This window comes from Mirounga leonina, unplaced genomic scaffold (genome assembly GCF_011800145.1).
Source record: "Mirounga leonina isolate KUSES-001 unplaced genomic scaffold, KU_Mleo_1.0 Mir_173, whole genome shotgun sequence".
Classification (NCBI taxonomy): domain Eukaryota; kingdom Metazoa; phylum Chordata; class Mammalia; order Carnivora; family Phocidae; genus Mirounga; species Mirounga leonina.
Genome location: NW_023270447.1, coordinates 67,017,327 through 67,031,848, shown reverse-complemented (window position 1 = coordinate 67,031,848; position 14,522 = coordinate 67,017,327). Strand labels below are relative to the sequence as shown.

The 14,522-nt window shown below is 42.4% G+C and overlaps 1 protein-coding gene across 1 annotated transcript in view; it reads right to left on the bottom strand.

Moving 5' to 3' along the window:
- The window catches only part of CLSPN (claspin), a 32,832-nt gene extending 19,604 nt beyond the window's left edge, over window positions 1-13,228 (bottom strand). Inside the window, exons 1-8 of the mRNA XM_035019122.1 lie at window positions 12,988-13,228; window positions 10,404-10,512; window positions 9,448-9,896; window positions 8,674-8,844; window positions 7,108-7,185; window positions 6,704-6,776; window positions 5,125-5,233; window positions 4,363-4,940 (exon numbers count right to left, since the gene is read on the bottom strand). Coding sequence (XP_034875013.1) covers window positions 4,363-4,940; window positions 5,125-5,233; window positions 6,704-6,776; window positions 7,108-7,185; window positions 8,674-8,844; window positions 9,448-9,896; window positions 10,404-10,512; window positions 12,988-13,011 — 1,591 coding nt within the window. The 5' untranslated portion in view covers window positions 13,012-13,228. The remainder of the gene's footprint in view (window positions 1-4,362; window positions 4,941-5,124; window positions 5,234-6,703; window positions 6,777-7,107; window positions 7,186-8,673; window positions 8,845-9,447; window positions 9,897-10,403; window positions 10,513-12,987) is intronic.
- Between the last annotated feature and the right edge of the window lie 1,294 nt (window positions 13,229-14,522).

Genomic DNA, 14,522 nt, shown 5'->3' with positions numbered 1-14,522 from the left:
CAAAGACACCAAAAATTCCTTTGCTACTAACACCTATGTCAAATTCATATTCATGTAACTTAACCAAACTAATGAAATGTTGCAATTGTTCTTCCTCAGTATACTTCAAAAATCATTTTAGGGTAGGGGCACCTAGGTGGCTCAGTTGGTTAAACGTCTGCCTTCGGGTCAGGTCATGATCCCAGGGTCCTGGGATCGAGTCCCGCATTGGGCTCCCTGCTCAGCGGGGAGCCTGCTTCTCCCTCTCCCTGCCGCTCTGCCTTCTTGTGCTTTCTATCTCTCTGTCAAATAAATAAATAAAATCTTTTAAAAAAATCATTTTAGGGTAGAAATTTACAATTGAAGTCTCTAAATGTATGCAATTCTTTTTTTTTCATTTTTAAAATTCAAATTCAATTAACATATAATGTATTATTAGTTTCAGATAAATGTACACAATTCTTAAAAAAAAGTATTACACTGATAGAACCAACACCATAATTATCAGTCATTCAATGGCTTAATTTTTCATAGATTCCAGCCTCTTTTTTAAAATTTCCCTATTTTGAACATTTCACTATTAATTAGCAATCTTACTAAATATGGGCAAGGTCAATTTAAAAAGAGGAAAAAAAAAATTACAATCCATCCAGTCAGTGATGTAACTCAGCAGCAGGACTGGAAAAGTCTGTTGGTGAAACTGTAATACTAGTATAATCAGTATCATCAGGAAGGAAATCCTACTTACAGGTGGCCTCTATATACCACATACCCAACTTGTATGCAAAGGGGAATATATATATTGGAAGCAGTAAGTTCAGTGGTCCAACGGCAAGTAGGGCCTCTCCCCACTTCCCCATTGCTACAGTAGCTCAGAATTTCTTCCCCCCTTAGCTAGCTGCTACCTGGTACCATCACCTAATGCCTCTGTTTAAGACATCATACCATAGTGGGTTGTTTTAAGAGAGCTGACAGTTATAAAGAGAAAAGATTCCTTTGGGGTTGAGGGATCTAGATATCTCCACGTGCCTTCTCTTCCATATAAAATGTGCAGAACACTCCAAGTTTGGTTCTTTTTCTAAAACGCACTCGAATTGTATTTTAGTAGTTTTGGGGTTAGCATCTAGATGTGGTTTTTCCTTCCCTTGAAGGGAACAGAAGAACCGGAAGGAAACCTTTTCATTCTGAGTCCCTAGCATTATTAGTAGCAAAAACCCAGCTCCAAAGGATAGTATGTTTACATGACAAACAGACGTGTAGGGAGAGAAGATGTAAGTTTGCACCCGCTTTTATAGCAGTTCAGTAAGGCAGGAAGCAATGGGGAAATGGATGTGGAAAGGTAACAGAAATGAGCAGGTCATTATTGGCACCAAAGGAATAAAACAAATGGATGTGGAGGAAGATTTGCTTGGGACCTAAAATAATAGTGAGGCAGAGGAGTTGCCTTCATTCTTCTGGAGAAAGTCAGGCTCCTTAAAGCTCTTCATCTCCAACGCACCTGGGCACCTACTTTCCTTGCCTTTTACTACATGACTCAACCACCTCCCCCCTCACCCTAGAATCCCTGTTCAAGCTCCTCTCCCTCCATCAGTCTTTGTCCAGCTCCATTCATGTCTGCTCCAGCTCAGGTCTCCACCACCAGCAGCTTGAATCTAAAACTGTTCTCATTCCCATTGTTCTTAGTCCAGAAAGTAGAGGAATTAAGGGCAGAGATTATTACCTACACTATTGCAGGAAGCAGGAGTCCTACATTTCTGGCACCCCAAAGTTGAGATCTACGTGCCTTTTCTCATGGAAACTTTATTCTATGTGAGGTTAAGGAAACTAAGCTGATCCTACTGCTTTTACTCTTAACCCCTTCCCCTGTCCACCCTACTAGCCACCAGATTGAACTTCCCAAAATGACTATCCGATTAGGTCATTTCCTTTGCTAAAAATCTGTCAGTGGTCCTCTGCTAACAAAAGGCGCAAGTAAAGCTCCTCCCATGGCCTAAAAGCCCTGCGAGATCTGGCCTCTAGTTACCCATCCTCAATGCCTTTGCAATCTTCACTCCAGTTCGCCAGAACACCCAGTGTTCTCTCTTGTCACCACTGGGTCTGTTCCCTCCACCAAGAATGCCCTCCCTCACCTCTCTGCCTTAGTATCTCCTACTCGGCTTTCAGGACTCAGCTCTGGTATCGGTTCCTTTCAGAAGCCTCCCTGACTCCCCACGAGGTATTCCAAGGAAGGTACCCTTCCTCCAAATTCAGAGTATACCCAGCCCTTACCATCCAGTTGTGTTGTAATGATCTGTGTGCCTGCCTGTCACTCTTACTAGACTTTAACTTCCTTGAGAGCAGGGACTATGTCTTGTGTACACAGCATCCGACACGATGCTAGAAAAAAGTTTATTGCCCGGATAAATAAAAGTCGATCCTTGTTCATACACATGGAACTGGCTGACATGGAAACCCAACTTTCACGTCAAATACTATTTCTGAAGGAAAACATATTTTGAGTTAAAAATAAAGGCTATGACGTGCCAGGCACTGTGCTAGTTCCCTATATAAGCCAAATGTAATGTTGGAAAAATGACCCAACCTCTCCAAGCCTCCGTCTCTTCACTGCAAAATAATACCTGGGGCTGTGAGAATTAAGAATAATAGAGAATCTATCAGTGTCTGATGTACTAGGTGCTCAAAAAAAAAAAAAAAAAAGGTTTCTTCCCTTTCCTGTCTCAGTCCAGAACCATTTAGAGAGCTTCAAATCCCAAATAAAAAAAACCTCACAGGAGTTAGTATTTTAAGTATTTAAGAGATGTTTCTTCCCCCCTCTCTTACTCTGGGACTGTTTAGATAACTTCTAGTCCCACATCACGAAACTTTCCCTCCGTGTTCTGGGCAACAGCTTATTCCCCTGCTTCTTTGCTAATGGAGCTATGCTGGTTCTTGCTCTGGTCAAACGGACTTATCCATCCTCCCCATATGCACCATGCAGAGCTTGCTCTGTCCCTTCCAAGAATGTCCTCTCCACTTCCAAAAACCCATCCCTTCAATCCGCAAAGACTCACTGGGCATAATTTACACACTAGATACTGTGGATGAAAAGAGCACCTGCCAACCATAAGTTATTATGGTTATGATGTAAGTAATTTCACTAATAATAGAAGTAGGAGCCACTATTTGAGTGCTTCCTTATGCTATCTATTTCTATGCCTTATTTCAACACATCTTCACTATAGCCCTGCGAACTGGATATTCTTTTTTTTTCCTTAAAAAAAGATGGCTCGAGAGGTCAAATAGCACACTCAAGGTTAAACAGTTAAACTTCATATTTGCTGGTGACAGAACTATGGTTGAGCAAGGAATTCTCTTGTCAGTGGGGGGAACATCAGGTGTTTGTTACAAAACTGAATATTTACAAAAATTATAATCACAAGGAAAGCACAGTCCAGATTCAAACCTTGGTCTTGCTACAGAGCCTAAGCTCTTAATTATCATGCCATACTGCCTCAATTCAGAGGAGGGAACACCCAATTCTACCTACTAGTCAGAAAGTCTACCTAATATGGTAATATTTGAACTGTCTTGAAAGATCATTCATTCATTCCCTCATCCAATATAAACGCCTGTAATACGTCATCCACTGTGGAAGCACTGGTAATAGAGTAGGGAATAAGCCAGGAGATCCCTATTCACAGTATAAAGGGAAAGGCAATGAACAAGTAATTACATCCACCTACTCTTCAAGCCTTCTTTTAATCACCTATTGGAAGAAATTAATTCTTCCTCAAAACTGCCACAGCACTTTATTCTAAATGTTTCCTTCAGCAAAGACTACTTTTCCCTTTCCTTCATTTTTTCCAATCATCAGTGACACACGTTCATTATAGATGTCACTTTCCACCTTCTCTCTTGCATTACTGTTATTTGCATACTTATCTCCCCTACAAGAGTGTAAGTAGCTTAAATGTACGATAAATGTCAGATTGCTCTTGGTATGCCCTACAGAACCTGGCATGTCGTGGATAGCTTAATATTTGTTAAATGAGTCGGGGAAAAAAGAAATTCAGTTTTGCAGACAATTTACTGAACCAAAATGTTTCCCTTTAACGGTGAAAAAATGAATAATGCTTTTTTGAATGTCATACCATAATACAACAGCGATGCACCTTTTTTGTATACTAACCTGTCAACAGGCTTCCATTTTAAACAAGCTTGAGAACACTGATGCCCTGCCAAATTTATCTAAATAGAATTTTACCCATATGTGGTACATCTACAGAATAGGATCATGTGTGGTTACGGGTTCCTCCTGGGTTCCCCCTATCCTCCATAGTAGCAAATAATAGAAAGGTGCCAGAATAAATTACTCTGGAGGCGTCCCACAATTCAAAGGATTACCTCTGTTGGTTTCAGGTTCTTCAAGTATCACAAAGGAATCCTCATCAGCACCCAGTCGAGGTTTAATGGAAACATCTATCCCCAGTTGCTTCAGTCTATCCAGAGTGAACCTCCTCGCTTTTTCAGGTGGCACAATTATTGATTTAGTTTGCTGCCCGGGCTCCTCCACCTTCTCATCTGCTTCTTCTGTTTTCTTCAGGCCTTCTTCTCCCTCCAGAGCATGAAGTTCAGGTGCCACAAGCCCTCCGGCCTGATACTCCTCATTGTCCTCCTTCCCAAGGAAGCTGGATTCCTGTTGTGCCACGGAGCTGTCCTCGGGTAAAGGTCTATCATCACTCTGCTTCTGTTTCTCCTGAATTTCTTGTTCTTCACTTCCCATCAAATCCTTACTGCAAGACTCATCTGATCCAGTTGTGATCTGGGGTTCCTGTAAAGCTTCAGGGAGTGCATTAATTTCCATTTCATATCCTGCACCTGTTGTCTGATCAGAATCTTTGCTATGGTGGTCATTATTCTTCTCACTTGTATTTGCAGTGTCCGTGGTTTCTTTGGGATGGCTTGACTGATACTTAGATGACCTAGAAAAGGGAAAATGAGCTGAAGTTGAAAATTACCCTAAGTGTGAAACTCTCATATCAGCACATAATGATATCAGTTAAATCGGTTTTACGAGAGGGAAGAATCTGAACTTTTTACATCAGATGTTTGTTACAAAACTGAATATTTACAAAAATTATAATCACAAGGAAATAGAGTTCTTACTTCAGTAGTGCCATGGCATTTCCCTGGCAAGTGGGTCGGGGTTTACGTTTGAAGAAATCATGAATGGTTTTATTCTCAGGCATATGATATGGAAGATTAAGTGCAGACTCTATAAAATGGAACAAAACAAGCAAATACATATACTGTATATTCTGAAACGTCACTTCATATTCAGTTAACTAAACAGTACAGTGAAAGACATCACCAGAAACAGAAAGCAATCTGGCTTTAATAAAGACAGGATCTAAGTACAAAAGAACTCCCTGAAGACCAGTGGCTTTTTTTTTTTTTTTTTTAGATTTAATTATTTGTTTGTCAGAGAGAGAGAGAGCACAAACGGGGGGGTGGCAGGCAGAGGGAGAAGCAGACTCCGCACTGAGCAAGGAGCCCAATGTGGGACTCGATCCCAGGACCCTAGGATCATGACCTGAGCCGAAGGCAGCCGCTTAACCAACTGAGCCACCCAGGTGTCCCGACCAGTGGCTTTTAAACCTAGTTGTGAAATCAAACTAATCCAGGAAGTTTTTTAAAAATACAGATTCTTGGGGCACCTGGGTGGCTCAGTCATTGAGCATCTGCCTTCGGCTCAGGTCATGATCCCGGGGTCCTGGGATCGAGCCCCGCATCTCATCAGGAAGCCTGCTTCTCCCTCTCCCACTCCCCCTGCTTGTGTTCCCTCTCTCACCGTGTCTCTCTCTGTCAAATAAATAAATAAAATCTTTAAAAAATAATAAAAAAATAAAAATAAAAATACAGATTCTTGGGGTGCCTGGGTGGCTCAGTGGGTTAAGCATCTGCTGTCAGCTCAAGTCATGATCCCAGTGTCCTCAGTAGAGATTCTGCTTCTCTCTCTCTCCCTCTGCCCCTCCCTCCCCCACAACCCCTACCCGCCTCATGCTCTCTCTCCCTCTCAAAAAAAAGTTTAAAAAAATACAGATTCTTGGACCCCACTTCGAGCCAATTGAATCAGAATTTCTGTGGACCTAAGAACTTACACATTTGAAATGTTCCCAAAGGGATCCTGATACAGCCGGTCCATAGAAAACCATTAAAAAAACCTCTCCCTCCTTACCACTAATACAGTTCTGGAAATTTTCTGTTTATGCTAATGTTCGAGGGACTTTAGAACAATGGCCATTCACCAAGATCAACTCTAAACTTGATTATTATAATTCATACTAGGAGTGTTAAAAACACAAAAATCCCTCTTGGGGAACCCAGCTAACTCAGTTGGAAGAGCATGTGACTCTTAATCTTGGGGTCCTGAGTTCAAGCCCCACATTTGGTGTAGAAATTAAAAAAAAAAAATCTAGCGGCGCTTGGGTGGCTCAGTTGGTTAAGCATCTACCTTCAGCTCAGGTTGTGATCTCAGGGTCCTGGATCGAGCCCTGTGTCAGGCTCCCTATTCAGTGGGGAGTCTGCTTCTCCCCCTGCCCCACCCCCCACTCATGCAGGCGCTCCCTCTCTCTCAAATAAGTAAAATCTTAAAAAAAAAAAAAAAAAAATCCCCAACAGCTAAGGTGAGCTTATGAAGAACTATTGTGATTTGCCTTAAAGTTACTATAGTGGTTTACATTACCTCGAATAAGGCGCTGAGTTTCACTATGCAGTTTTTTTAATGCTTCCTTACTTAATCTGGCTGCCTTCCTTTCCTTAAAGAAAACAAAAAGTGAGACTGCATTAATGCTATTATCCAGAAAGATATTCATGCTTCAAGAGTTTGCCCTCTCCAAGAAAAGAAGATGGAGAAAGAAAAGTAAGCACTAATAAGTTCAGTACAATATAAACTCAAGGAGATAATTTATTTTGCATATCATATAGAATTAACTCAACAAAATCCATATTTGTGTCCCTACTATGTACAAAGCAATATCTTGGGTACCAGGAAAATATGATAGACATGATAAAATATTTATCCCTCAGAAATTCACAATCTCCTGGGGAAAGAAATCAACATGACAGTTATAGAGAGCTCCATCTCACCTTCCTTATGGTGCCTTTCGATAACTCAGTTTCTTCTTCAAATGGACATACCCCACCCTCCAAAGACAGTTCCTTTTTCTAAAAGAGAAGATTACAAGGTGAAAAACATGGACAAAAATTAAATTGAAGGGGTGCCTTGGTGGCTCAGTAAGTTAAGCAACCAACTCACGATTTCAGGTCATGATCTCATGGGTCATGGGATCCAGCCCTGTGTGGGGCTCCATGATGAGCGGGGAGTCTGCTTGGGATTCTCTCTGCCCCTCCCCCCACTTTAGCTTGATCACTCTCTCTCTCTCTCTCTAAAGGAAATAAATAAATATTTTATTAAAAAATTAGGGGTGCCTGGATGGCTCAGTCGGTTAAGCGGCTGCCTTCAGCTCAGGTCATGATCCCAGGGTCCTGGGATCAAGCCCCATGTCAGTCTCCCTGCTCAGTGAGAGCCTACTTCTCCCTCTCCCTGCCGCTCTGCCTACTTGTGCTCTCTCTGTCTGTCAAATAAATAAATAAAATCTTAAAAAAAGGGGGGCCTGGGTGACTCAGTCAGTTAAGCATCTGCCTTCGGCTCAGGTCATGATCCCAGTGTCCTGGGATCGAACCCACATCGAGCTCCCTGCTCTGCAGGAAGCCTGCTTCTCCCTCTCCCACTCCCCCTGCTTGTGTTCCCTCTCTCGCTGTGTCTCTCTCTGTCAAATAAATAAATAAAATCTTTAAAAAAAAAAATTAAACTGAAATAACAGGATATTGCTTACTCAAAAGATTGCTTCTGTATCCCAACATCACATCATTGTTAATAACAAGCCAATAATTATCAAATAGAAAGTTTTAAACCTACAGCATCCATATAAAGCCTAGAAAAAAATTTGCTGTCTCAAATGGAGCTTGGGCTCTCATTTCTTACACTTCTTTATTATATCTTTCCCTAAGGAGGGACAATGACTCCCAGGGAACTAAAGATATTCTTAGCAAGAACAGAACAACTATGCTTCCAAACACTCAGGACAATGATGTTTGACTGTTGTTTCTCTTTGATACCTTTCCAGAAACACTTTAGGTTCATTTCATAGAGGCCACAGGATTATAAAATTTGTATCTCTGCCCCATTACTTACCTGCTTCTTATGCAATATAAAGTATCTCACGTTTTTTTCCCCTAACATTCCTATGAAGGCAGTCATAATACTAGCTCCTTGGGGTACGTGGGTGGCTCCGTTGGTTAAGCGTCTGCCTTCAGCTCAGGTCATGATCCCAGGGTCCTGGGATCGAGCCCCATGTCGGGCTCCCTGCTTGGCGGGGAGCCTGCTTCTCCCTCTACCCCCTGCTCATGCTCTCTCTTTCACGATCTCTCTCTAATAAATAAATAAAATCTTAAAAAAAAAAAAATACTAGCTTCCACACAAGTTAGCATGTCTATCACCTGTACTGCCTAATTCCAAAATTAACAGCCAAAAAACTTAAATCAATTGCCACATTTTTTTTTTCAGTTAAAAAAAAAGGTTCCAACAGTAAATTAGAAAATAAAGCAAAGGTTAGAAGCAGTGGGTTAGCTCTTTTGCCATCATCTACTTGCCTTGTGCTTTTTTACTTTGTTTTTCACAGCTGCCCTTATCGATTCTAATGACTCTTCATCTTCCAATGCAGAGTTATTTTCCTCCTCCTCCTCCTCCAGCCCAGTTTCAAAAAGGTCTTTATCCACAAGAAGACAGCCACTGTCATTAAATGGCTGTTCCACATCATCTTCCTGGACAATGCATAAAGGAAAAACAAAATCCAATCACCCAAACTCCAATATTTCACATCATAAGGTAATTTTGATCAGGCCATAAAAAGCCCATATTACATGAGTGGACACATTTATGGCATTCTAGAACATTCTCCCTGGTTCCTACCCACAGTCATCCTTTGAGGTCCATGCTGTGATTTTACTGTCCCAAACCAACTTAATAACAGTATATATATTTTTTGAAAAGTCAATTAAATACTTATTAGGCAACTACTTCATAAAACTCGAGGAGGGTTTCTCTAGTTAGCAAACAAGACCTGACTTATGGATACCTAAAAAATTCTCCTCTGAAAGTTAATTTTCATCAAATCAGAGGCAGCAATTACTCCATGTGCTCAAAAAGAAAATCAGAAGCCTATTTATTTGGAAGTGTCCCCTGTTTATCCAAAATGGAGAATGAGACCAACAAGTTTTAAATTACATATCTCATTACTCACAATGCAAAAGAGTCTACTCAAAGCTATATTCTGAGTGCAGAAACCTCAAGAACTAAAAGCAACTTTTTCTAAGATGTTAAGTTCATCTGCCTTAGAAAGAACAAATTTATTCTTTTAAATATACCTCATTTTTCATTTCCTTCTTTTTTAGTCGCCTGATTTTTTCCATCTTTCTTTCCTCTTTCTCAAGTCTTCTCTTTGATTTTACTTTTGCTTTTCCTTCAATTCCTTCTTTATCACATTTGGGTTTTTTGGAAATCTTTCTGTCAACTGTGAAGTCCACAGAGTTTTCAGATTGGAGACTCCGCTCTAAACAAGGTATCACCCGAGTTTCAAGATTTTCCTGGTACAAAGACTCCTCAATGTCACTTCCAGCACTGTCTGCCAGAGTTTTGTAAATCCTTCTGACTTTTCCATTTTTTCCGGCATATAAATTCTCTTTATTTTCCTCCTCGACACTGTCATAGGGAGTTTTCTCTGGAGAGGCATTTGTGTCCTCTCTCTCAGACTCACTGTCTTGTAGCACCTTCCTGCTTTTTAATTTCTTACTCACGAATATCTCTTCATCTGAATCTGGAGGAAACATAATTTTTTTTAGAGGTCTACTGTCATTTGGCCCTCCTCCTAGTCCCACTGCTCCTCAAAAACATCCAATTATCCAAGTGCTATGTCACCTTGTGAAATTATGTAACTACCACTAAGAACTGATTGTAGCAAAGCAAATCTAAAAATAGGTTTTGAAAAACATTTTCCCTGGAAAAATGTCTCTTACTGAGAAATATAATTATATATATTTACAAAGTGTAAAGTTGTTCTAATTCTTCTGACAGGTATTAAAAATCCTTTTATTAAAGGATGAATGCATTCAACAAGGCAGTGATAGCTTCTAGACATTTTATATATTTTATTCAATAACATAATAGAAATGGTTAATGTCAAAAGGGTACAAGCCCTATTATTTTGTTTTTATAATAAATAAGACAAACAATAAGGTTAGACATTAACAATTTAATGAACCAAGAGAATAATGAAATTAATCCAATCTATTCTATTCCTAAAAATAAAATCACTATTACAAACCTCTGTCACTCAAGGGCACAATTGTTTCGCAGCTGCCTTGTCCACTGTCTGAAGGGCTATCAGCTTCTTCCTGTGAAATGAGCTTTGGATCACTGATTTCTAGGTGAACCTAGAAAATAAGAACATACTTGGCATTAACCAGCTGGTGACAAAAAGCTCTAAGTACATAATGATACACAAATCATAGGATCGTAAGGCTGAAGTAAGGAAAACACCAATATAATGGTTCAATGAAGGGATGACATTAAGAATTATTGGATAAGGGGCACCTGGTTGGCTCACTAGTTAAGCGTCTGCCTTCGGCTCAGGTCATGATCCCAGGGTCCTGGGATCGAGCCCCACATCAGGTTCCCTGCTTGGCACGAAGCCTGCTTCTCCCTCTCCCACTCCCCCTGCTTGTGTTCCCTCTCTCACTGTGTGTCTCTGTCAAATAAATAAATTTAATTTAATTTAATTAAAAAAAAAGAATTACTGGACAAGGGGCGCCTGGCTGGCTTGGTTCAGTGGAGCATGTGACTCTTGATCTCAGGGTTGTGGGTTTGAGCCCCACAATGGGTGTAGAGATTATTTAAAAATAAAGTCTTAAAAAAAAAAAAGAATTACTGAGCAAAAAAACACAAAAATTCATTGTTCACCTTTGAAGAATGCTATAGAACCAATGCTTTATTTTGAGTAATGGTACCTAAACAAAAAGAATCAAGTATTATATGTTTTTTGTTTGAACTGCTTCTCAGTGTATCCAAATGACATGTTAAATAACATCACAGAGATGCATCGAGATGTGAAAAACTATAGAACAAACAATGTGTTTCCTTAATAGTAAACTGCAAGAAAAAAAGAGGAGGGAGGAGTTAAGATACATATATACACACACATTATCAACAATTGCAATATGCAGACTTTGGATCCTGATTCAAATAAACTGAAAGTATACATATGAGTCAATGAAATCTCAACACTAGCTAGATATTTAGTATTAAGCAACAATTCTATATTTTTTAGGTGTGGTAATAATATTTGTGGTTATCTGTTTTGGAAAGCCCTTATCTTAGAGATGCATAATGAAATATTTGTGGATGAAATGAAGTCTGGAATTTGCTTCCAAATAATCCAGTGAGGGGGAAAGTGAGTGGGACTATAAATGAAACAAAATTGGCATGATTTGATTAACTGTTGAAGTTAGGTGACAGTTTCATTATACCAGCCTTTCTATGTTTGTATATGCTTGAAATTTTCCAAATAAAACCATTTTAAAAGTCATAAGTAAAAAATAATAAGTAGTACGGGTGTGTTATTAGGTGACTTGACCAGGTAGTGACCAGGCTGATCCTAGAGGCCAGATCTCCTACATCCTTGGTGTCCTTAGGGCTCTGAATGGACTTAAATAGGGGGGTAAATATCAACATCTGTAAAGTAGTAGGGCACTACCCACCTTAATGGTTTCTCAAACAACTATTAAACTGACTTAAATGTTTGGTACAATTATTTAAATAATAACCAAAGGTAACAAGTACTGAGGAATCACTAAGGATCATCATGCATGTGCTGATGATTCTCCCAACAATCCAAAGCAGTAAGATTTTTTTTTGTGGATGCAGAACTGAATTTAGGTAACCACATAACTCAATACATGGTGATGCTCTTAATCACTTTATTCTAGGCAATTTGTACCAATATCAGCAACAGTCAGGGTCAGGAACAGGGTGAGGACAGAGTCGAATCTTAAAAACCTCAGTAATCAAGATAATATCTTAGTGCAATATTTAAAAAAATCAAATTGATAAACTATGGCTCGTGAAGTCACCCAACTACTTTTGTAAATAAAGTTTTATTGGAACCAGGGCCAGGATTAGGGGAGGGTGACATGTAGTGCAACCGCAGGGTTTTGCTTTAATTTTTACTTTTAAGAATACTGCATTAAAATACTTTCTTAATTACTGAGTTTTTGGGAGCTCTCTTAAATTATGCTCCCAAGGCTAGTGTCTCACCCTAGTCCCGGCCCCAGGAAAGAACACGGGTCTGGAACCATCTGCTTCTATGCCCAATCCCGCCAGCGATCAGCCAGCCACCAGCCGGGAAGCCCAGAGACTGCTACTTCTCCCGGGGTCCCGTGCATGACCCCAAAGTCCCCTTGCACACTCAATTCCGAACTCCCAGGGACCCCCGCCGTCCATTTCCGGGGAACCCCGCCCCGCAACCCAGCGGCCCAGGTCAGCCCTCTGTTTTGGGGAGCTGAACAAGGAAGAGCCCCGGCGGCAGGAAACGCGCCAAAGGGGAGGCCGGACGGGCGGGGCCCGCTGAGGAACCGCTGGGCAGCGGGCTGCGCGCGCCGCAGGGGCCACAAGCGACGCTGCCACGCGCACCGAGGGGCGGGAAGCGCAGCGCGGGACGGGACCACAGAGTCGCGAGCCCACCGGGCCGCGGGGCATCCCGCCAGACCGAACCGCGCGCCGCCACGGTGCACGCCGGGAGCTGTAGTCCTCCCATCCTCCGCGACCCGTTCCGCCCGGGAGACCCCTACCCAACCTCGCCCCACCGCGCCAGGCCTCTGTAGCTGCGGATGGCGGCCTATGTACGAACTCACCTCAGAAAACAATTCGCGGGTCATGACTCCGGCTTCCCCGTCGCTTTGCTGTAACGGAGCAGGTCTTCGGTTCTCTTAGCCGGGGTGCAGCTGCTCCCGCGGTCTCCAGTCAGGCAACACTGTTCGAGCTTTCGCGCCCAGCCAGAGCGAAGGCCCCGCCCTAAGGATTCGCACCAATCCGGAGAAGTCTTTCTACACGAGGCCACGCCCTCCACCCTGTCCTACCAATCACGAAGCGCCTTCGGCCAGCCCCGCAAGTATAATCTGGCTTGGGTTGGCGGGTCCCGGCTCTTCCAGTCAATTGAAACTAAGGGAGGCTGGGGGGGTCCCGTCTGTGGGACGGAGGGGCCCTCTGGCCTTGCAAGGCGGTACCAGGCGAGTGGTGGCCTTTGACCTTTGGCCCTTGCCGCAGCGCATTTTGAGGTGTAAGCCCTCCAAGCGGGAAGTGAGCTGGGAGAAGGTCCCAGGGAAACCGAAGGCACCTATGAGGATTTTCTCCGGGACCTCCATCCCTGGAACAGCTAGATCCCCCTACCTGCTCCTTCTTGTACATAGCATTCACGCCACTGAACATCGACAAAGAAAAGTTTTATGGGCTGCTCAGATACCAAAGAATATCCTTGGATATTATAATTTTATTTAATCTAAGGGACCCCTGGGTGGCTCAGTCGGTTAAGCATCTGCCTTCGGCTCAGGTCATGATCCCAGGGTCCTGGGATCGAGTCCCACGTCTGGCTCCTTGCACAGCAGGTAGCCTGCTGCTCCCACTGCTTCTGCCCTCTCTCGCGCGCGCCCTCTCTCGGGCAAATAAATGGAAGGAAGGGAGGATGGGAGGATGGGAGGAAGGGAGGAAGGGAGGAAGGGAGGAAGGAAGGAAGGAAGGAAGGAAGGAAGGAAGGAAGGAAGGAAGGAAGGAAGGAAGGAAGGAAGGAAGTTAATTTGAGGACGTCTCGGTGGCTCAGTGGGTTAAGCGTCTGCCTCGGCTTAGGTCCTGGGATCGAGCCCTGCATTGGGCTCCAAGTCTGCTTCTCCCTCTACTCCTCCCCCTGCTTGTGCTCTCTCTCAAATAAATAAAATACCTTTTAAAAATAAGGTTAATTTGAGGATACGGAAAACACCTACCAGTCCATTCTTAGACTCCTTAGACAAGGCAAGAAAAAAGAATAAAACGTCTGGAGTCAGACTAATCCCAGACAATTCTAATCCCTTGTCATTATGCTGGTTACTATCTTTTCCCCCTGCGGGTCCATTCTCTATCATTCCTTATCCTGCTCTGTCCAGGCAAGGCTGACTTCTCCCCACTGCATTACCCAAGCTCCCTTGACCTCTGGCTTCTGGTTGAGTCAAGCTCCTGGAAGGTACTTTACAATATTACTGTAAGGAGGAGATCAGAGAGCACCAAGAAAGAAAGGCCACAGTAGTTACTTCACTCTCATGAGCCTATCCCCTGGTAGGTGACCAACTCATCCCAATTTTCCCAGGACTTTCCCAGTTTTAGCATTGAAAATCCCACCTCCCGAGATACTCAGTCCCAG